The sequence below is a fragment of the Pygocentrus nattereri genome, chromosome 9, assembly GCF_015220715.1.
Source record: "Pygocentrus nattereri isolate fPygNat1 chromosome 9, fPygNat1.pri, whole genome shotgun sequence".
NCBI classification, from domain to species: domain Eukaryota; kingdom Metazoa; phylum Chordata; class Actinopteri; order Characiformes; family Serrasalmidae; genus Pygocentrus; species Pygocentrus nattereri.
In genome coordinates, this window is record NC_051219.1 from 22,332,309 (window position 1) to 22,357,188 (window position 24,880).

General features: G+C 37.8%; 1 protein-coding gene across 2 annotated transcripts; it reads left to right on the forward strand.

The window, feature by feature from the left end:
* Positions 1-4,299: 4,299 nt before the first annotated feature.
* On the forward strand, positions 4,300-22,547 carry etv7 (ETS variant transcription factor 7). 2 transcript variants are annotated; one of them, XM_017684050.2, is made up of 9 exons: positions 4,300-4,436; positions 5,819-5,924; positions 9,215-9,379; positions 9,698-9,811; positions 17,107-17,241; positions 19,349-19,510; positions 20,564-20,706; positions 20,800-20,900; positions 21,295-22,547. In XM_017684050.2, the coding sequence occupies exons 1-9, from the start codon at positions 4,404-4,406 to the stop codon at positions 21,476-21,478; spliced, it is 1,143 nt and encodes a 380-aa protein (XP_017539539.1). In that variant the 5' UTR covers positions 4,300-4,403; the 3' UTR covers positions 21,479-22,547. The 2 variants fall into 2 exon arrangements, with proteins under 2 accessions (XP_017539539.1, XP_017539540.1); XM_017684051.2 differs by having other exon boundaries at positions 19,382-19,510.
* Positions 22,548-24,880: the final 2,333 nt, after the last annotated feature.

Consider the following 24,880-nt stretch of genomic DNA (forward strand, 5'->3'; position numbering starts at 1 on the left):
GTCCACCACCAACTCCTTGGTCTTGGATATGTTCAACTGCAGTTGGTTCAGTCGACACCAAGCAACAAATTCCTCCACCTGTCTCCTGTACTCCTCCTCCTGACCACCCTTGACACATCCAACGATGGCAGTGTCATCCGAGAATTTCTGCAGATGGCACATCTCAGAGTTGTACTGGAAGTCTGATGTGTAGAGAGTGAAGAGGAAGGGGGAGAGCACAGTCCCCTGTGGTGCTCCAGTGCTACTGACAACAGTCTCAGATGTACCGTCAGTCAGCCTCACGTACTGAGGTCTGCAGGTGAGATAGTCGTGATCCAATGCACCAGGTGAGGATGGATCTTCACCAGCTTGTCTCTGAGAAGTGGGGGCTGGATGGTATTAAAAGAAAAAAATAAAAAAACATGATTCTCACAGCACTATTCCCCTTGTCCAGATGAGAGTAGGTTCGGTGGAGGAGGTAGGTGATGGCGTCCTCGACACCAATCCTCTCCCGATAGGCAAACTGGAGAGGGTCCAGTGCATGCTGTACCTGGGGTCTGAGAAGAAAGAAGATATAAAATAAAAATATAATGGCATCAACATCAAAAGAAGGAATGTTAAGTTTGAGATTAATCCAGTTTCTAATTTCCATCCAAAAACTTTGAGAATATTTACATGAAAAAAAACAAATGCTCCAGGGACTCATCTTCTGACTTACAAAAGGCACATGAATCAACATCAAATTGAAATCTTTTTTCAAGAAACATGGCTACAGGATATATATTTATTATTTTGAAATGAGTCTCTTTCACTTTAGGAGATATGGGCCATTTGATAAACTTGGAATAAGCAAAAGCCATTATGGTTTCATAATTTGTATTAGGATGTTTCTTGAAACAATCTCTATTATATTCATGGTAAATCTTTTGTCTCATACCATCATTGATAATCTTGTTATTACACTTGAAGTCAACTAAGTTCCAGTCATTTACTTTTAACGTGGGCATCGAAACAGTCACCTCTGAGTATACAATGACATTTTTGACTAATTGAATCAATGCTAAGGGATCGCTTTGCACACCTTCTTAAAATCTTCATAACAACTAAGATCATATTTTTCAACAAAGGATGAGAAGGTTAAAAGATCCATGAAAATCTAAAAGATCCTTTTACAAAAATCATACCTTTTTCATACCAATCCTTTTTAAATATTGACTTCCTACCAACTGTGAATGCCCTATTATTCCATAAAGTTGATCCATGAGGAGAGAAGTTATGTTGAAATACCATTTTCCAGAACTGAAGAATTTGTTTGTGGAAGTACGATAGTTTAACTGGAACTTTACTAATTTCATAGTCACACTTTGCAAAGAATTCAATTCCTCACAGTTTCTTAAAAATGGAACCAGGAATATGAAACCACATTGAATTTTGTTGCATAATAAAGGTTTTTAGCCATGTAGTCCTAAATACACCGACCATGGCTTCAAAGTCCAATGCATTAATACCACCCTTGTCATATTTTTTAACTAATTGGGACCTTTTAATATAATGAGTCGTATTTTTCCACAAAAACTGAAAAATAATAGAGCTGGCTTTCCTTATATTTTGTGGTGAAATATACATAGAATGACATGGATAGACAACTTTGGAAATGCCATCTGCTTTAGTCAACAGGTTTCTTCCAAAAAAGCGGTCTGAGATGTTAATATCTTCTCTTCTAACTACATTCTTAGATACCAATATTCCTAAATATTTAACCTCAATTTCAACCCTGATTGATGAAATGTTTTTATGTATACAATTATGAATGGGAAAAAAACTTTTTTTTTAATGTTAAGTCCTAAACCCAAGGCCTTGAGGAATAAAGAAATCATATTAAGGGCTTTTTTAACCATTGAATAATTTTTCAAAAACAATGCAGTATCATCAGCAAACTGGCTAATTTTGTATTCTCAATCAAAAATGTTAATTCCTTGAAACTTGGGACTATTATTGATTTGGAGGGCTAATAATTGCGTAGTCAATATAAACAATTTTGGGGAAATAGGGCAACCCTGACAAATGCCTCGCTAGATCTTAAATCTAGAAGTAAGTCCCGGATTTAAAGAAATCAAGCTATAGATATCACTATAAAACATCTTAATTAATCCACAAAAATGATCCCCAAAACCCAAAAACTTTAAAGCATCTAACAAAAAGGCATATTCAAGCGTATCAACTGCCTTGTACAAAATCAGGCTATCATTTTCAATATAGTCACAATAATCTAACGTATCAAATACCAATCTAATATGATTATGAATGTTTCTCCCCACTTAACAAAGGCTGATTAACATTCATCAATTATATCTTTCCATCCTCTATTCATTCGGTCAGCTAAGACATGAGCTAAAATTTTATAATCAGTGCATAGCAGAGTGATGGGTCTCCAATTATCCAAAAAATGTATATCTTTATTAGGTTTTGGAATAAAAGTAATTATCCCTTGTTTCATTGTATTAGAGAGATTACCTGTGGAGATATATTCTAAGAAAGGTTTGTACAGCATCTCTCTAATATCTTTCCAAAAAAACCTATAAAATTCAGTTGTTAGCCCATCTAAGCCAGGCGACTTCCCAGAAGACCTCATCTAACCCCTCAATCTTAAGTTGTTTTTCCATAAATAGTTTAAAATGTGCATCAATGACTTTATTCAATTCCTTTATAGCTTTTAAAAAGATAAAGCAATTTGTTTCAACATAATAAGATTTGTAGAAGTTGCAATAAAAGTAATGTATTTCTCTATCAATTTGGCTTTTGTCCTCACAAACCAATCCATTTATAGTCAGTTTAGTAATCTTCTTCTTTAATTGCCTATGTTTTTCAAGATTAAAAAATAAGTATTTTTCTCCCCTTCTTCAATCCAGTGAGCTCGAGAATGTACAAAAGCACCCCTGGCTTTTTCTAAGTATAAATCATCTAACTCACTTAGTTCCTCAGGTGACAAATCAGTCTTTTCACAAAAATATGAATAATATTAATATTATTATTATAACTCATATTAATATTAAGTTGCTTTTGTTTTTTAAATTTAGACAATTTTTTACTCATATTAATTGCCAGTTCTCTTATCTTAAATTTAAACCATTCCCATATACTTACAGGTGACATTTCTAAGGCATTGATTTCCACTACCAATTGTCTAACATCTTTACAAAAAGCAGAATTCTCCAAAAGAGTATAGCTGAATTTCCAAATATGAGTAAGACCAGGATCTGGCCTTGAAAACCTTAGACGTCTGCTCGTCAATTTCAACGTCTTCAACTTCACTGTTGCCATCGTCTCTCGCTCTGGGGAGAGCGGTCAGGCCATAGTTGTGGTCGTCCACTGTAACTTACACGCGTGTTTCATAAAATTGACAAAAAAATTGTGGAGTTCGTATTTGACGCAAAAAAATCCAGCCGGGTTCACAAAACTTTCAATTAACTCGCTGTGTGTAGCAAAATGCACACGAATTTGTACTCAAGGACTGAAAGAAAAAACTATTCACACCACAGCCTGCTAAGTGCAACTGCTCACTCCGCCATCTTGCACGTCTCCCCAAACTGTACTGTTCATATGTGTAATAATAATAATAATAATTGTGTGCAATAACTCTGAGGTGCAATAATTTGAACTTTTGAGCCTTATATTAGATGTTTAATATTTATTATCACAGTCACCACCACTTTACCATATTCATAAGAACTTAAATCTTGTGTAGATATTGCAGATTTCTCTTTGTTTTAAATTATTAAAGTGTTTATTCTTTTACATAAATGGTTGCAACTGTAACAAATGCAATTTCCCTCTGGGATCAATAAAGGATTCTGATTCTGATTCTGAAAACTGAATAATTGCCCAGTTTCCCAAGACTTTGATGTAAATGACTGTTTTTCACAGTGAAGACAGAAGAGGAGATGAGTAAGATCTCAGTTAATGTGAGGAATAGTGTGTGCATTCTATAAAATAATATTTTATGTTAAAGAAAACATTCTGGTGCTATCAGGGCTGCTATGATGTGCTAAGTTAGCAGCCAGAAAACATGAGACCTCCTGAATACCAGGGGATGTGTAACACACTGGTTTTGGGGCTCTAAAGTACAGAGTTTTTGGGGGGCAGAGGGCCAAAAAAACAAAACAATAAAGAAGAAAGGGGGAGTTTTAAAACTATTTTTTACTTTTTTTGGGAGGGTGACACTTTGCGCAGCTCTTGACTCAGTAAACCGGCCTTTTTAGTTTAGACTGTTTAATATGCTGCTCCTTCCTGAAGGTCCTTTCACTTTCGCTTCCCGGAAGGATTTTGTGTGTGTGTGTGTGTTTGAACAAGTGAGTATGACTCGCTGCGCCATCGTCTGAGCTACTGAAGAAGAAATGTCACAGTAAAACAGTCTGGACAGAGTAATGACCAACACGTCCGGTCCAGTCAAGATGCAGGTGAGCTCTCTCAGTACTGACCACTAACTCTACTGAGCTAATCGCCCTTTAACATCCTGCACTGTAAATTCAGACTGACTCTTACTGAATGCACTTCATATTTCACTGAACCGCAGCTACTACTGTGTTCACTTCTAAATCCGCTCACAGGGGACTTCAATGTCCAGCTGAATCTCAGACCATGTTACTGGGAGAAAATCAAGCTTTTGATCACAATAAAACAAATTGAGTTTACTTTAAAAGCAAAAATTGCACAACAGCTTCTTGCCATATTTTGCTTTCACTTTTGTCTTCAGGATTCTTTCGGTTTGAAACAGTGCAGGAAAACACACAGCCAGCAGAGCTTCATACACTCACACACACGCGCACACACACACACACACACACACACACACACACACACACACACACACACACACACACACACACACACACAACTCTGCATTAAAAACATCATAGATTAAGCACTTCAGTCTTTACAGTGAATCAACCTTTATATCATCTTTAAATCAATAATCACAATGTAAAAGAAATTTGAGAACTGTAATGTTAAATGATTTTTGATCCACTACACTATGAATTATCATTTACATTTACAGCATTTAGCAGACGCTCTTATCCAGAGCGACTTACAAGAAGTGCTTTGTCAACCAATTATCAAGTATGAGTTATTCAGTATCTACTATGAATTATTCAGTAACTACTATTAATTATTCAGCAATCTAGTATTAAGTATTCAGCATCTACTGTGAAACATTCAGTATCTACATTTAATCCACTATGAATTATCCATATGAATTAATGAGTATCCACTATGAATTATCTAGTGTCCACTATGAAACATTCAGTAACTACTATGAATTATTCAGTATCTACTATAAATTATTCAGTATCTACTATGAATCATTCAGTATCTACTATGAATTATTTACTATCTACTATGAATCATTCATTATCTACTATAAATTATTCAGTATCTACTATGAATCATTCAGTATCTACTATGAATCATTCAGTATCTACTATGAATTATCCAGTGTCCACTATGAAACATTCAGTAACTACTATTAATTATTCAGTATCTACTATGAATCATTCAGTATCTACTATGAATTATTCACTATCTATTATGAATTATTCAATATCTAATATGAATTATTCAGTATCTACTATGAATCATTCAATATGTACTATGAACTATTCAGTATCTATTATAACCAAGAGCTTTGTGGATATAGAGACATTTAGAGTTTAAGGGGTTAAAATATGATTATATTCATGAATTTAATTTTATGATTTTCTGTGTGTGTGTGTGTGTGTGTGTGTGTGTGTGTGTGTGTGTGTGTGTGTGTGTGTGTGTGTGTGTGTGTGTGTGTGTACAGGACTCCAGCGAAGTTCGGACCCCAGTGTGTTCAGCCGCTCTGGCCCCCTTGCCCTCCGTCTACCCTGAACCTCCAGATGAGCTCTGTAAACTCCCAGGAAGATTACGTATGTGATTTGAATACATACAGTATATCATTCAGTATAATTAAGAGGAATGCTTATTAACATCAAATTATCTATTGTGTATTTTAACTACACTGCTCAAAAAATAAAGGGAACACTTAAACAACACAATATAACTCCAAGTAAATCAAACTTCTGTGAAATCAAACTGTCCACTTAGGAAGCAGCACTGATTGACAATCAATTTCACATGCTGTTGTGCAAATGGAATAGACAACAGGTGGAAATTATTGGCAATTAGCAAGACACACTCAATAAAGGAATGGTTCTGCAGGTGGGGACCACAGACCTCTTCTCAGTTCCTATGCTTTCTGGCTGTTTTGGTCACATTTGAATGTTGGTGGTACTTTCACACTCGTGGTAGCATGAGATGGACTCTACAACCCACACAAGTGGCTCAGGTAGTGCAGCTCATCCAGGATGGCACATCAATGCAAGCTGTGGCAAGAAGGATTGCTGTGTCTGTCAGCGTAGTGTCCAGAGGCTGGAGGCTCTACCAGGAGACAGGCCAGTACACCAGGAGACGTGGAGGAGGCCGTAAGAGGGCAACAACCCAGCAGTAGGACTGCTACCTCCGCTTTTGTGCAAGGAGGAACAGGAGGAGCACTGCCAGAGCCCTGCAAAATGACCTCCAGCAGGCCACAAATGTGCATGTATCTGCACAAATGGTTAGAAACCGACTCCATGAGGATGGTAATGAGGGCCCGACGTCCACAGATGGGGGTTGTGCTCACAGCCGAACACCGTGCAGAGAACACCAGGATTGGCAAATTCGCCACTGGCGCCCTGTGCTCTTCACAGATGAAAGCAGGTTCACACTAAGCACATGTGACAGACGTGACCGAGGAGAGCGATCTGCTGCCTGCAACATCTTTCAGCATGACCGGTTTGGCAGTGGGTCAGTAATGGTGTGGGGTGGCATTTCTTTGCTCGCCAGTGGTAGCCTGACTGCCATTAGGTACCGAGATGAGATCCTCAGACCCCTTGTGAGACCATATGCTGGTGCGGTTGGCCCTGGGTTCCTCCTAATGCAGGACAATGCTAGACCTCATGTGGCTGGAGTGTGTCAGCAGTTCCTGCAAGATGAAGGCATTGAAGCTATGGACTGGCCCACCCATTCCCCAGACCTGAATCCAATTGAGCACATCTGGGACATCATGTCTCGCTCCATCCACCAACGCCACGTTGCACCACAGACCGTCCAGGAGTTGGCGGATGCTTTAGTCCAGGTCTGGGAGGAGATCCCTCAGGAGACCATCCGTCACCTCATCAGGAGCATGCCCAGGCATTGTAGGGAGGTCATACAGGCACGTGGAGGCCACACACAATACTGAGCCTCATTTTGACTTGTTTTAAGGACATTACATCAAAGTTGGATCAGCCTGTAGTGTGTTTTTCCACTTTAATTTTGTGTGTGACTCCAAATGAAGGCCTCCATTGGTTAATAAATTTGATTTCCATTGATGATTTTTTTGTGATTTTGTTGTCAGCACATTCAACTTTGTACAGAAGTATTCAATGAGAAAACACTGTAGGATCACACAACATTGAAGGATAAATGTAGCAGGAGATATTAGAGAAGAATTTAGTCTTATCAGCCAAGAAAAGGAATACGTTGAGAAGATGGTCATTTCAACAAGACAACAACCTTAGTCATGCTGCCAGAATAACTGAACTCTAGTTTTCTACTTTCCTACTGTCTAGCCAGGCTTCCGATTTTAATCTCACTGAAAATTTATGGTTAGTTTGTGGACAAATCACAATCAGAGGGACCCTCATAACCTTCAGGGGAAATGAAGATTTGAAGGTTTGCCATAAAGAACAGACCAAAACTGAACCACAGCGCTGCAAAAAGCAAATTACTTAACATACAGTACTGTGCGATAGTCTCAGGCACCCAAGACACATTTTCAAAATCTATTTATTTGTGTAGCATGTGTTTCTTTGCTGAGAAAAGTGTTAATATTTGAATATACATTATACAAATTTATAGAATATTAATTAATAATGATTATATATATAAATATAATATGTGTGTGTGTGCGTGTATAAATATATATATATATATATATATATATATATATATATATATATATATATATAAACTCACATGTATATAATATATAAATAGTGATTTTATGGATGTTAGTGTGTTTGTGTTTTCAAACCTGTCCTCGAGGAAGCCAAGTATTATATGTAGTTAAAAAGCAAATCCTGGTTTGACAATCAGTGCTTTATTAAATTGTGCTAATGATGTAATTGATGATATTAACAAGTCTCTGTGGTGACTGAGCAGGTATAAAGGAAAAATATGGACCCAAGAAATTCTTGTTACTTTTTATTGTTTTTATGTTTATTTGAATTATGACTATGACTTTATTCTAATGTATATTGTGATAAACTCACTGCAGAGGTAAATTGTTAAAAAATTTGTTTAGATGCCTAAAACTTTCACACAGTAGTGTAGATGTCTCAAAGCTGCAATTGCCAATGGCTTTGTAACAAAGTACTAATGTACTAATGTAACTTCTTTACTTTTCTGTTTTTAAACTCATCTTTGTGCTTATAAATATATACTTTTTTGTTCATCATTATATGTATAAAGCGAAAAGACTGCAGCAAAGGGGAAACAAACTCCCTATTAATCCTCTGGGGTGTACAAACTAACCTGTCCATCAAATTTAATGTTTCTATACCTATTTCTCTCTTTGTGCAGATCAAGCACAGAAATACAGTTTAAACATTTCCTGTAGAGTCGCCCTTTTCATTCCATCTTATCACAAGATCGTATGTGACTCACATCTGGAGTTATGTGGAATTCACCGTGTGGAACTGGTGGATTTGTGTGTCCATCTACATTCTGAGTGAAACTGACCAATGGACTCTCAGGAAATCACTAAGGACTGAATCATTGTGCCAGAAACCCTTCATTCAGTCCACATCAGAGACACATGTGAGAGTTTACAGCTGCTGAAGTTGCTGCAGCAGTTTTGGAAAGTAGTGATGAAGATAATAGAGCATTTTGATATGAAACATATAAGGATTATGTTATATGAAAAGCCTTTTTGAATGAGAATTTAAGAGGATATGCACAAATCAAAAGAATGACCTCAGACCACAGAGGATTAATAGCCTTGATTTTAGAAGAAATGTTGGATCAGTGGGTATCATTAAACTTTCAGTCAGGCAGTGTGTATGTATTTTTTAGATTTGTTATATACTACATATAAAGTTTTATATTTGACTTTGCCTGTGCTGTTGTGGTTTTGTAGGTATTAACCCATCTCTGTGGGATAAGGAAGATGTTAATCTGTGGCTGCGCTGGGCTCAGAGGGAGTTCTCCTTACGCCGTGCTGATCATGAAAAGTTTGAGATGAATGGTAAAGCGTTGTGTCTGCTGACCAAAGAGGACTTCAGACTTCGCTGTCCAAGCTCAGGTTCAGCATTATACATTAATTGAACTGAAGTATGTTAGCATAGCTAAACACAGTAGCAGCATCTTGTAGGTACTGTAGTCCATGTTTACAGATGTTTACAGTGTAAGTCATCAGAAGCCTGTCTCAGACAATAAGCTGTATAATTTTTTTAATATTTAATTTTTTCTCTAATTTAAAGACTAAATTTCAAAATCATCATAAACACAATCATTTCTCTGTTTTTTTTTCAGCAGTAATATCTGAAAGTAAGGATGTGTTGGGGAAGTGTAGCTTACAGATGACTTGAATTTGTGTACTGATGTCTTGTTTGATGTTTAGGAGATGTCCTCTATGAGCTCCTCCAGCATGTGAAGCAGCAGAGACACAGTCTGACCTGCACGTCCCCAGCACCCGCCCCCAGCAAGCACATGCACACCTCAGTCAGCGCTGCAGGTGAGAACAGACCCACAGGCATGCTCTGTTTACTGAGTTACAGGCACCCGGGGTTATAACGGATGCACTTGCATGTAGATATGTGTTTTGGGGGGGTGGGGGATTTTATGAGGGGGAACCTCTAAAACTGTGTTATGGACCGAAACCTTGAGTCATCCGAGTTTCTCCCAGGAACCCTGAACAGTATAGAGTTCTGCAGTTCACCTTCATTGATAAACTACATTGATCCAAAAAAAAATCCAAGTAGTCTAATATTTGGGTCTAACCATACTCAAAGCTAAGGCTGTTTATATTGCAGTTTGCCGCTACTGTGTTTTTAGTAACAGCCTGTGTCCTCACGTGTTTGGAAGTGAGGTTTTTTGGTATAATAATGGGACTTTTATTTTGCATTTGCTTTTTATATCCATGTTTCTGTATGTGTAAATCTTTTTTAACAGTTCGCTCCAGCCTCACTACATCTCTCAGCCATCAGTGCCAGACCTTCTCAGTTCTTCCTACTCTACACATAGACCCTGTTTATACCTGGTCACTTCATGTGTTTTGAATATCAGGATCATATCTGGATGAGGCCAAGACACACAGAAAACATGCATGCGCAAACTCACCAAAGACGAATTTAAAACATGCAAATCTGATCACTCAAACCACTTAAGGAGGTGAACTGAGACGCATTTGAGCCATGTTATTGCACCGCCACAGAAGTCAGTACTGTGAGAACTACACACAACTGAACAAATATAATAGCAATCAGAAATAAATAAAAATAAATTTAACAATTACATTTTTTGGCAATTTTTATACATTGCAGAAATATGTTTGATATATTTGACTTGTCCGATGCAGAGTGAGGTTAGACGCTGTGAGGATTTTCAGTACAGTTGAATCTCCTTTATTTTCTTGTCTGCTAGTTTATTTTAAGCTTTCTAGTTGTACAGGTGGCAGAATGTTGATGAACAGCGTCTGAGTTTGAGGCGTGTATGGGCAGGTAAGAATCTCACCATGCCTAGAAGAGAAAGGAAATAAAACTCTTCCTTCTGCGCTGCGGTTATTAACATAATCTTCCTTCAAAGGAGCTGATAGGAAACAGTGGGCACCTATAAAGCCAGGGTCACTGCTTGACTGTGTTGATTCACCATAAAACATACTATTCAGATTCAACTTAACCTGTTTAATGAAGTTTCCATTGAGAAACTCTTGCAGTTTTGCCCTTTACAGTGACTTGCAGGTTGGTTTGATTTGGTGTTGAGTCGTTGCCAGTAGGTGTGGTTTACCTGCTCCTGGTAAAAAGTGTTGAATGCAGCCTTTCTCTCGCAGGTCCAGGTGCTTCCCCAACACGTCCAGTAGAAACAAACCTTTCTGTGTTTTCTGAAATGAACCAGCGCTTTGTTGAACATTGAACTGTATTTACTGCAACTGAACCAAAAGCCTTTTGTTCTTATGAGGTTATAATGTGTTATGAAACCTGAATGTAGAAAGTCATACACTCTCCATTTGTTATGCATATTAAAAAAAAAAACTCATAACTACTGCAAGAATAAGTAGTGCTAGAACATCTGCTGTTTTGTACACCACATAGCACATTATAAATGTATTAATACAGCATTTATAAGAGGTCTCTCCAGTCCAGAGCACTTCATCTGAGCTGTTTAGATGGGTAATGAAAGCTGAATTATCAATCTGTCAACTTTCATTTTCACTCAGAAATACATTTTCAATATCAAATTAAATCAAATTTATTTGTATAGCACTTTTTACAATGGATGTTGTCACAAAGCAGCTTCACAGAATTCCAGAAAAGACAAAGTTTTAACAAGAATGTAAAAACCCCCAGGTGAGTAAGCCAGGGGCGACAGTGGCAAGGAAAAACTCCCTCAGAGCTGAGCAAGAAACCTTGGGAGGAACCAAGGCTCACCAGGGGGGATACATCCTCCTCTGACTATGACAGCTTAACTAGAAGGTCAGAAGCAGAAGGACATACAGACACGAGAGCATTCTGAAACAGTTTGGCATCCCTCCGCTCCACCGTCCATAAACCTGAGTGACCACGTGTGAGCAGCGGGACGACCAGCACCAGCATCTCAGTTTACTGTAATTCCCTGTGTCCATGGACCCCTGGATCATGCTGCCTTTATCTAAGGGGGAACATTAGCTACCAAAATCTAAACTGAACAAGTGAGTTTCAGCCTAGATTTAAAGAGTCCCAAACATTTTCTGGAAGATCATTCCAGAGTTTGAGGGCTTTATAAGAACAAGCTCTTCCCCCAGCTGCAGCCTTATGAATTCTAGGAACTATTAAAAGCCAGCACTCTGTGATCTGAGTAGTCATGGCTCGTAATAGGAAATAAGGTCTTGTAAGGTACTCAGGATTGAGCCCATGTAGGGCTTAAATGTCAATAAAAGAATTTTATAATCAATACGGAATTTAACAGGCAGCCACTGAAGTGATGATAGCACTGGAGTGATATGATCAAATTTTCTAGTTTTAGTGAGGACCCTGGCTGCAGCGTTTTGGACTAATTGAAGAATCTCTGTTTTGTTACTGTTTAGTAGGAGGAAGTTACGTAACATCCAGCATTTCATGTCTTTTAAACAGTCCTCTATTTTCCTTATCAGAGGAAATGATCAGATCAGAGGTTTAATTACTGCTAGTTTAAAAGCTTTGGGTACATGGCCCAGACTAAGGGACGAGTTTACTACAGTTAAAAGAGGGTTTATAATAATTGGCAGTACTTCTTTGAGGAATTATTAGGGAATTGCATCGAGTGTGCAGGTTGTGCAATTTGCAGAGGAGATAAACTTCTCTAGTTCTAGCTGTGGGAGTGGGTAAAAAGTTTCCAGCCTTTCTTCTACAACTGTGTTTTGTTTTATATAAAAACAGTTAAAAACACTAAACAGTACTCTAGGATTATATTTATTACTTTCGATCAGCGAGGCCAGATATGCTGAGCAGAGGTGTAAAATTCAGGTCCAGAAAGTAAAAGTCCTTCCCAGGATTTTGTTCCAACAGGCTGGCTTCTCTAGTTAGATCACACCACCAGCAGAGCTGTCCAGCCTGTTGGAACAAAATCCTGGGAAGGATTTTTACTTTCTGAACCTGGATTTTACACCTCTGAATTGCTGAGCGAGCCTTAGTGAGAGCATTTCTATACTCTATAAGGCAGAGTGTAACACTTCCAGCTTGGTTTGTCGCCATTTCCGCTCTAGTTTCTGAACTGTTTGTTTTAAGGTACGGGTTTTGTCGTTGTACCATGGGGTGAGCTTTTTCTGCCTTATTCTTTTCATTTTAAGTGGTGCCACATTTTCTAAAGTGGATCGAAGGGTATTTTCTAAATAAGATTAGAAGGTTTGAAAATCTAACTCCATTTGGTCTGTTGGAGTGGAGACTGGGTTTGATAGTTCTGGAAGGCTTGATACAGCTGAGCATTTCACTGTTGTCGAAAGAAAACCTTGTAACTCCAAAAGGATCACTTTACAGGAGAAGGTAAAAACATACTTTACTTTTAATGTTAGTCAATAGAACCAGACTGTTCTCCAATTTATTTGGGGTCATTTGTTTTAGTCCATTCATCATGAAATTTACATATAACGTAAAGGGTTTACAACCGTTTACAACATTAAAAGGATTGGAAAAGAAATGAAAATGGAATTTAATCAGATTAAACTAACAAACAAATGAACTAAAAAAATGCAAGATAAATGGCATAAGAATTAAGGGAACGATTAAGATTTGGTTAAGAAGCAGAAATCTAAAATAAAACCAAGATAATAAACCAATGAATATGATTTCAACATAAAAGGATAAATATGCAAACTTAAATTTAACAGTCAAGTAAAAGAATCATAAAAGGAAATAAAAATAAAAGAATAAAAACAATAATAGAATTTAGTAAAAAATTAAATATAGTAATTATATTATAGTAGTATAAACGAAAGTAAATATTCTTATGTACATGGCGCCCCCTCGTGGCCAAACAGTAGAATTCCTGCCTTCAGTAACAAAACGTGTTTCTCCGTAGACTTCAATTCAAAATGACCTTCTGATTGTGACCTTATCTGTTTTTTTACAAGTGATTTTTCAGTGTCTGTGTCTAGTTTCTTCAACTACTTCTTTTTTTCTGTTTTAATGTCAAAAAAACTGCATACTGTTTTTGGCTCTTATCACTCATGCAGGAGATCAAAGTAACAGGATGTTAAAGCTAAAGACAAAGCCATCAGCCAATCAGTGTTCTTTTCACTCCCTGCACTGCAAAAAATTACTTCTTAACAAGAGAAATCATCTTCAATCTAATCTAAATCTCTCATTTTGAGATGGCTGTGCTAATATTATGAGGTTATTTTTCTCATTTGTAGATGCTGTTTGCTTGTGTAAAGTAATTTTATTGGGTGAAATGATTTCTAACTGGCAGAACACAGGAAGGCAAATTATCTGCCAACATAGTGAAATCATTTTACTCAAAGACAAGTAAGAATTAAATAATCTTATAATAAAATTAGATAAATGACACAGATTTAAGTTGTTTTTTTATAACCTTTGCTTTCACTTACAGCACTAACAGGAGTTTAACTGGACTATTTAAACTGCACTCTTAAAAAAGATGGATCTTCAAAGTTTTTTTTGTGAGGACAATGGATTGAAATAGAACCATGAAGACTCAAAGAACCCTTTGCATAATTAAACATTTCTTTGCATGGTAGTTAATGGAGAATCTGTCACATATGGTTCTACATAGAACCAGTTTGAACAGGGGGTGACATTTTATATTGAATGGTCCTTTTAAATGAAACAAACACTCAAATGACTCTTAGTAACATATCAAAAACGTATGAGGGTTAAGATTAGGTTTTGGGTTGAGGATAAGGCTGGAGTTGTCATGGAAAATCATGGAGATGTCCATGATTTTCAAAAACAATTTTAAAATTTGTACTCGTCAAAGTGGTGAACCTCGCCCTGTCCTTGCTTGTGAATGATTGAGCCTTTCAGGGATGCTCCCTTTATACCCAATCATGACACTCACCTGTTTCCAATTAACCTGTTCACCTGTGGAATGTACCAAACAGGTGTTTTTTGAGCATTAGGGCCAGGGTGAGGGTTAGGATTAGGTTTTGGGTTGAGGTCAAGGTTAGGGTTAGGATTAGGGCCAGGGTTAGGGTTAGGTTTTGGGTATGGTTGGGTTAAATTAGGTTTTGCATACTGGAAGCAACATATTAACAATACACCTACTTATTCAAATGAAGTTGGGACATTATGTAAAACATGAATAAAATCAGAATGTGATGATATACAAATCCTTTTCAACCTATATTCAATTGAATACACTACAAAGACAAGGTTAATGTTCAAACAGATAAACTTTATTGTTTTTTGCAAATATTTACCCATTTTGAATTTGATGCCTGCAACACGTTCCAAAGAAGTTGGGACAGGGGTAAGTTTACCACTGTGTTACATCACCTTTCCTTTTAACAACACTCAATAAGTGTTTGGGAACTGAACTGAATTGTTGAAGCTTTGTTGGTGGAATTCTTTCCCATTCTTGCTCAGTGTACAAATTCAGGTGTTCAACAGTCTGGGGTCTCCATTGTCGTATTTTGTGCTTCATAATGTGCCACACAGACAGGTCTGGACTGCAGGCAGGCCAGTGTAGTACTCGCACTCTTTTACTATGAAGCCACACTGTTGTAACACATGCAGAATGTGGCTTGGCTGAATTTGTCTTGCTGAAATAAGCAGGGACGTCCCTGAAAAAGACGTTGCTTGGATGGCAGCATATGTTGCTCCAAAACCTGTATGTACCTTTCAGCATTAATGGTGCTTTCACAGATGTGCAAGTTACCCATGCCATGGGCACTAACACACCCCCATACCATCAGAGATGCTGGCTTTTGAACTTTGCACTGATAACAATCCGGACAGTCCTTTTCCTCTTTGGTCATGGACATGATGTCCATGATATTCAAAAACAATTTTAAAATTTGTACTCGTCAAAGTGGTGAACCTCGCCCTGTCCTTGCTTGTGAATGATTGAGCCTTTCAGGGATGCTCCCTTTATACCCAATCATGACACTCACCTGTTTCCAATTAACCTGTTCACCTGTGGAATGTACCAAACAGGTGTTTTTTGAGCATTCCTCAACTTTCCCAGTCTTTTGTTGCCCCTGTCCCAACTTTTTTGGAACGTGTTGCAGGCATCAAATTCAAAATGAGTGAATATTTGCAAAAAAACAATAAAGTTTATCCGTTTGAACATTAAATATCTTGTCTTTGTAGTGTATTCAATTGAATATAGGTTGAAAAGGATTTGCAAATCATCATATTCTGTTTCTATTTATGTTTTACACAATGTCCCAACTAGTATGTCCCAAGTATTGTATGATGTCTACAAGATATTTACTTCAATGTATTCAGATGCTACACTACTGCGAGGACCACTCCAAGTAAAGTGTTACAAAAAAGGGTTTTATTAAGCACCAAAAGGGTTCTTTTATTGTTTACAAGTCTGACATCGTAACAACAGCAGAACCCTTTTTAGTGCTTTGTGATGCTATGTGTGTAGACACTTCACTTTTATGTTCAGTTGTTTTCTTTCAGTCAACTTCATTAAGTTATTTCAAGTATTTTTTTGGTCAGTGTAATTTTGGTGAGTAAAACTCAGCATATTTCCTGTTGGCTCCTGCTATCATCATCGTCCTCTTTATGTTGTCTTTCTTTGCCATCAAAAATGTGATTTGTACCAGAGAAATTTAATTCTAGATCTCAAAAACACATTTTAGTAGTAAAATTTTAGTAGTAAAAATTTTTTATTTATTTATTACTATCAATTTGTACTGGTGAAAAAAATAGATACCAAGAATTCACATGTGAATTGAATTCCTACCATCAAGAAAAGTAGAATTAAAGCTAAAACAGGTTGCCATAAAAACAGATGTCAGATGCCCCCTCTTCTACAGCCTAATCAATGCTAAGTACAGGTACAGGTACACCTTCACCGATGTAGGTGATGACATCAGAATGAAGGTGTTATCACAGTTTCCTGGAAGCTTTTGACATAATATTTTTGAGTGCAACATTTCATTTTTGTGAGTGCATTAAGGCTGGTAATGTGGTCATTCGTAATATTTACTACTCCATTTTCTAGATTTTGGTGCCAGAGGAAAGTCCCAATGATGGTCCATGCCACACTGAGCTAATCCCACTGAAATGAACAAAGCTAATGCTAATGGCTCTCTGCAGAACCTTTACCACCCTCATTACCAAACGTTCCTCTGAGCTGTCTGATCTTATCTGATTGTTGCAGGTCCCTGTGTTGCTGCTAACAGATCCGTCCCCGTCTGTCCGGTGAATCCAAATGCTCGAACATCAGTCACGCCAGATACTGATCACAATCTGGAAACCAGAGAACACTCCAATCTCACTCTGCACACACACTCAGGTCAGCAACCAAACAGGGCTACCAGAAATACATCTGCATAACAGTGACTGCAATTTTTTATTCAGGATACACTTTAGATTTCCATTTGATTTAATATCAGTAATTATCTGTTACAACCCCAATTCCCAAAAAGTTGGGACGTTGTGTAAAACATAAATGAAAACAGAATATGATGATCTGCAAATCCTTTTCAACCTATATTCAATTGAATACACTACAAAGACAAGATATTTAATGTTCAAATGGATAAACTTTATTGTTTTTTGCAACTATTCACTCATTTTGAATTTGATGCCTGCAACACATTCCAAAGAAGTTGGGACAGGGGCATGTTTACCACTGTGTTACATCACCTTTCCTTTTAACAACACTTAATAAGCATTTGGGAACTGAGGACACTAATTGTTAAAGCTTTGTAGGTGGAATTCTTTCCCATTCTTGCTTGATGCACACGTTCAGTTGCCGTTGTCGTGTTTTGTGCTTCATAATGTGCCACACATTTTCAATGGGAGACAGGTCTGGACTGCAGGCAGGCCAGTCTAGTACCTGCACTCTTTTACTACGAAGCCACGCTGTTGTAACACATGCGGAATGTGGCTTGGCTGAATTTGTCTTGCTGAAATAAGCAGGGACATTCCTGAAAAGACGTTGCTTGTATGGCAGCATGTGTTGCTCCAAAAACTGTATGTACCTTTCAGCATTAATGGTGCCTTCACAGATGTGTAAGTTACCCATGCCATGGGCACTAACACACTCCCATACCATCAGAGATGGTGGCTTTTGAACTTTGTGCTGATAACAATTCAGACAGTCCTTTTCCTCTTTGGCCCGGAGGACACAACGTCCATGATTTCCAAAAACAATTTGAAATGTGGACTCGTCAGACCACAGGACACTTTTCCACTTTGCGTCAGCCCATCTCAGATGAGCTCAGGCCCAGAGAAGCTGGCGGCGTTTCTGGATGTTGTTGATATATGGCTTTCGCTTTGCATGGCAGAACTTTAACTTGCACTTGTAGATGGAGCGACGAACTGTGTTCACTGACAATGGTTTTCTGAAGTGTTCCTGAGCCCATGTGGTAATATCCATTAGAGAATGATGTCGGTTTTCAATGCAGTGCCGCCTGAGGGATCAAAGGTCACGGGCATTCAATGTTGGTTTTCTGCCTTGCCGCTTACTTACAGATTTCTCCAGATTCTCTGAATCTTTTGAAGATATTATGGACTGTAGATGATGAAATCCCTAAATTCCTTGCGGTTGCACATTGAGAAACGTTGTTCTTAAACTGTTGGTCTATTTGCTCACGCAGTTGTTCACAAAGTCTGAGCCTTTCAGGAATGTTCCCAATTAACCTGTTCACCTGTGGAATGTTCCAAACAGGTGTTTTTTGAGCATTCCTCAACTTTCACAGTCTTTTGTTGCTCCTGTCCCAACTTCTTTGGAATGTGTTGCAGGCATCAAATTCAAAATGAGTGAATATTTGCAAAAAACAATAAAGTTTATCCGTTTGAACATTAAATATCTTGTCTTTGTAGTGTATTCAATTGAATATAGGTTGAAAAGGATTTGCAAATCATCATATTCTGTTTTCATTTATGTTTTACACAACGTCCCAACTTCATTGGAATTGGGGTTGTACTATTAAATGCATTTATTGAGGTATAATGTCCTACACTGATGAAAAACACAGCACAGACCAGTAAGGATTTCATGATGGTTTAAGATGATCTTTGCTGGTCTAGTACTGGTCTGGTTTTGGTGTAGCTGATCACCCAGCATAGTCATGCTGGTTGACCAGCATACCAGCAACAAAACACAACATATGCTAGTTTTTCTAGTGATCATCCCTGCTAGACTATGTTGTTTTTATATGAGCAGGGTAATGTCTTCCAATTAGGATAGTATTAGGAGTATTATTAGAATTAGGTTTAGAATACAGAGTAATACTTCAAAACTTGCCTGCCAATTTGCTGCCAATACTGGATAAACAGAACTGCATAATAATTATTTTAATGAAAGTATCTCAAATGCTGATTAGTCACTTTAAAACAATGTTAGAGTTTGATTCTTGTACACTAAATTCAAAATGTTACCCCAATCACAATAGAAACTCTTGGCTCTTCTTTGTTTGGTTCTGAAGAGGTGAACTCTCCACCCCTCATCCGGCCCTTGCCCCTCAGCAGTAAAGACGAGCCACTGAACTTATCCAACAGACCAGAGGTGACCAGGAGTTCCACAGAAACCTCTGAGGCTGATGGAAAGATTGCAGGTATAATAATGAAGATGCTTCAACTCAAAGCTCTTAAAGGTTAAATGCTATTTGCTTGTATCGATTCTCTAGTGTGAACATGCAGGAGTCTTGGTTATTATAAAAACAATGCAGTGTCTATCATATCACTGCTGATGCTCGCTAAGGAAACAGTATAATGATTTCTCAAATATTGGCATATTGGCATTTTAGTGCCTTTTAGTGAGTTGCCTGTATGTGAATGATTTGTAGAGGTTATTATTATTATTATTAGAAGGTAGTATTATATCTACAGTCATAGATCATATGTAGAGATGGTTATATTGTGGTTTCAGGGCTGTTTCTGGACATTTGGTGAGCCATAAGAGACATTTAACTTGCTAATACAACAACCCTCCCCCCCCTTACCTAGCATTTCAGCATTAATTAAATTTAATTTAAAAATAGTGTTTTTAATTTTGTATACAGTGTTTTGTTTCATTTTTATTGATTTTCACGGTTTATTTCAGTGCATTTTGCCGTGTAGTGTGCATTTAAAAAAACGGCTTATGGTCTATTCTCTAAACATCATGGTACTTCGGAGCAATGTCTGGGACTCTGTCGCTTTGCATGTGCAGCCTGTACGAAAGTGCTATTAACACAAATGAAAACAAGACTTTCTGCATCGCTCACACCACACAGAGGCAGTATGTGTGAGTCGTGCCTAAGACACAAGAGAGGCCATGATTCTGTTAGAAGAGGAAGTCCTCTTTTATTAAACACTAGGCAGGAGGGGAAAAAAATAACACGAATAGTGAGGAGTTCATCACCAGTTGTACATCTCTGCTTCACAGTAAACCTTCAGCCCACCTACCTGAACAAACTGCCCAACACACAGTTATACAGATAACACAAACAGAATACCACATTAACAACACTAAAAAATTCCCATTTCCAGAGGGTGTGGACCTCCAATGAGCAGTACAGTAGACCTGGCAACACAAAATCAGCGTGATGACAGAACCTGTGCTGCAATCTTTTTTACATGTTAAATTTGTTGGTTCTTCTGAGTAACCAGGCATTTATTCTCTCCAGACTGCAGGCTGCTGTGGGACTATGTGTACCACCTGCTGCTGGACTGTCGGTACGAGTCCTACATCCGTTGGGAAGATCCGGACTCCATGGTGTTCAGAGTGGTGGATCCTAACGGGCTGGCACGGCTGTGGGGGAACCATAAGGTCAGTGGGGGGGGGGTCACGGAGGTGGGGCGGTTAGTGCTTTATTGTCTGATTCTTTCATCATTTCAATGACGTTTCTCCTCTGCTTTTCAGAACAGAGCCAACATGACATATGAGAAAATGTCACGAGCGCTGCGTCACTACTACAAACTCAACATCATCAAAAAAGAGTCCGGACAGAGACTGCTCTTCAGGTGGGGGACCAACCGAAAGCTGATTCTCTAAGTCAGATCAGCCCTACTACACTCATTCACTACAATGGCATTTGAATCTGTTACTTTTGGTCATCTGTCTAAAGTACAACTAAAACTTTTTTTTGTAGCTTCTATGCAATGTTTATGTACATGTTGTAAGGAATACTAAAGCTAGAATATTCATCTTTTACATTTTACCACAAAACACCACTTTGTAGCCATTAAGAACGGCCTCTTTGAATAAGTTGATATGTTCTTCCTGTAGAAAATAGCCTCTTTATCTAGAGAAGAAAAAGAGAAAGAGAATCAATCAGATGAATCAAATTAATAAATTAATGTGAATCAGTGAATCACTGAATCAAATTCTCTCTCTCTCTCTCTCTTTCTGTGGTAGGTTTCTGAAGACGCCAGAGGAGATAATCCAGACCAGATCTGATCGCTCTGAACCCCCGGAGTCTCCAGAGAGTCCATCCTCCCCTTTATTCAGAGAAGATGTCTTGGAAGTCTCTCCCACCTCAACACCTGAGCCCTCCAGCCCCAGATCTCACCACAGACTCAGTGTGTCTCCACTGCCCTAATCCCAAACTGTTTTAATCACAATAAAGCCTTAATCACAAACTGTCTTATTCTCAAAATGCCCTAATTCCAAAACACCCTAATCATGAAATTTCCTAATCCACTACATGCCCTAATTCCAAACTGCCCTAATCACAAATTGTCCTAATTTCAAAATGTCCTAATCTCAAAATTCCCTAATCCACAAAATTCTCTAATGTTGTAATCCACACAATGCCCTAATTGGAATTTCTAAAAATACTTTAATCTGCAACATCTGCATCCCCCAAAATACCATAATCTGCTCTAAAACACTTGATTTACTGTATATCCACACCACATTTCCTGCCCTTTGCTCCCGTGCCTGAGCCTTCAGATCCTCTGACTACTGTTGGATGATTATGAACGTTATAGCCAGGAGTTGCTTTAAGGAGAAAAAAATGATCTCACAGCAACGTTGGCTTTTAATGCAGTTGTTGATATTTGTTTAACAGAGAGATTTAATCCTGGAGCATCATAATAACTGTCTAGATTTTAGAGTAATAACTGAAGCAAAGTGGTGTTAGCAGTAGCATGTGTGTAGCTCAGGTGAGCACTTTAAAAAAATCAGGTTTTCGTAAAGTGTGAAACTATATTTGCATTCATGTAGTTAAGACTTTGTTACATCTTGGCTGACGTGTTGAGAGCATGATCACCCCATGCCAGTAGGTGGTGCTATATTACAATTAATTAGTGCGTAGACCAGACCATACACATGTGTGTGAGCTGGTTCTGTAAACAAAGAAACAAGTGGCTAATAAACTTTCAGTTTGATTATTCATATACCACTTCATTTATACTGTCAAGATATACAAGATTTTTCTTTTCTTTTCTTTTCTTTTCTTTTCTTTTCTGGCACATGTAAACACTTTGAGGATTACATATCTCTTCTGATTAAGACTGAAACAACTTTCCTTTTATTAATCACAAAGTTTATTAATGTTTAAAAAACTTTCTGTCAAGGAAATCAGGTGTCTGTGTTGCAATATTTTCGATAATTTATTTGTGAATGACTGTACTGAAAAATATCAATTAAAAGTTTTGGCCAAAAAAGGTTTGCTAATTTGTGGTTAACAGCTTTTTAATTACATGCAGAAATCTTTTAAATCACTTGATCCTGAAAAAGTTCCCCAGACTATGAAACACAATGACCAGTTTAACACAATGTGAACTGGCACCTGTATTTACATTAATTCCCTACTTCACTTGCGAAATTCTTCAGCCTATCAGCACTGAGAAAAACAGAATGAGGAGGCCCAGAAATGAACAGAGTGGCAGCTCGATTCATTCATATCATAGCATAAAAAACCCCATACTTTCTTCATCATAGAAAGTGTGGATTATCTGAAACATTGATGCTAATTAACTTACATGTATATCTGATGTCCATTCAACTGAAAGCTGCTGATATTGCCTCTTTTTTAAAAATGCTTTTTTGTTTAGATATTTGTAATCACTTTATTTGAACATGTTTACATATTCACAGCATTGGGCAAACATGTTGAAAAAGTAGTGATGGCTGAATACTGAACAAACAGTCCTAAATGTTTTCAATAACATATTTTATTACAATACATAAAATTGTAACATATTATCTAAAGAAAAACAAATATCTCCAAAATGGGAGGTTTACAGAAAAGGAAAAAAAGTTTTTTTTTTATGATGAGTGTGTTTACATACACTTAATGATGTGATTATTATTAGATTTCTACAGTTTCTGCAGTAAACAAACATTCTGATTTCACAGATCAGATTAAGGTCTATAAATCTGATAAGAGGCTGTATTTAAGTGCAGTAACAGGGTTTTTCAGTGCATGTAAATTCTTGGTCTGATTTCTTTAATTTCTCTCAGTCTGGGCATGTGTGAAAACAGAACGCTGCTGAAACTGAGTATATGATTGACGAAATGAAGGATTCAAATATTCCTCATGTTCTAGATGATGCTTGTTCATATCTTCTGCTAATGTGAGTGGATAAAGAGTTTTACGTTAAGTGTACCTCATGTCTTATTCTGTGAGTTTATCAACAGGTTGTACAGCAGAAGTATGATTATTGCCTGATTCATGTGAACCTGGAGTTTGCCCATTATCTGAACCAGTTACTGACACAATCTAATTTTCTGTAATTATCAGATTATTTAATGTAAACATGCTGAACCAGTTACTGACACAATCTGAATTTCTGCAGTTATCAGATTATAAATTGTAAATACACTGAACCAGTTAACGAAACAATCTGATTGTCTGTAGTTATCAGATTGTAAACTGTAAATATATGAAACCAGTTACTAAGACAATCTGATTTTCTGCAGGTATTGGATTATTATGTGAAAACACACTGAATCAGGTACTGACACAATCTGATTTTCTGCAGTTATCAGTGTATTAGGTGCATGTAAACACACTCAAAGTAAACAGATTTTACTTCATGCAATTTTGGATTAATCGTTGTTGGTCCATTCTGCATAAAAATTTCAAACAATGTACAGGTCAACATCTGTGTCTCAAACTATGTAAAAATGGACGACCAAGATGGTAGCGCGTGAACAACGCGAGGCTCAGCATCTCTCCAGAATCTGCTATATAACGGTGTTCTATCTACTTTTGACTGGACTATTCATCTCAAATTGCTCGGCGTTGCTGTTCTACAGCAGACAGGAGCTTCTGGACATCAGAACTCAAACCTCTGACAGTTTTATCGCCGATCTCCGACTCATTCCGGAGATCTCCAGAACACCTCCAGAAGAGGCTGCATACTCTTCCCGGCCGGGCGGAAGTGCACGCAGACGGCGCCGAGAAAGTAAACAAAGGCGGGGTAGGCACGGAGGGCTACGAGCTAAGCTAAAGCTTATACCACACCGGCTGCCCTTACCCAGCATTTTCCTCGCCAATGTCCGTTTTCTGGCTAACAAAATGGACGAAATTTGGCTCTCCATCACCAACGACAGACGGATTATGGACTCAAACGTCATGATTTTCACTGAAACATGGCTAAACAACGGCTGCCCGGACAACGCTATTGAGTTAGCAGGACGACACACACACCAAGCTGATAGGATAGCAGAGGACTCCGACAAGACCAGAGGTGGAGGTTTGTGCATTTATATTAACAAAGCTTGGTGCACAGACTCTGCTACTACTGAGAGACAATGCTCACCTAATGTGGAGTTTATAATGGTCAAATGCAGACCCTATTATCTCCCAAGAGAAATAAATTGCATCATAATCACTGTAGCGTACATCCCCCCGGACGCTAATGCTAAGCTGGCTATTGTGGAATTATTAGCCTTACTATTGTTCATATTACTTTTTAAGATGTATTATGTCTAGCATTGAAAGCTTAATGGTTATATTGTACAATTCTAAGAGCTAAGATTCAGCACATAA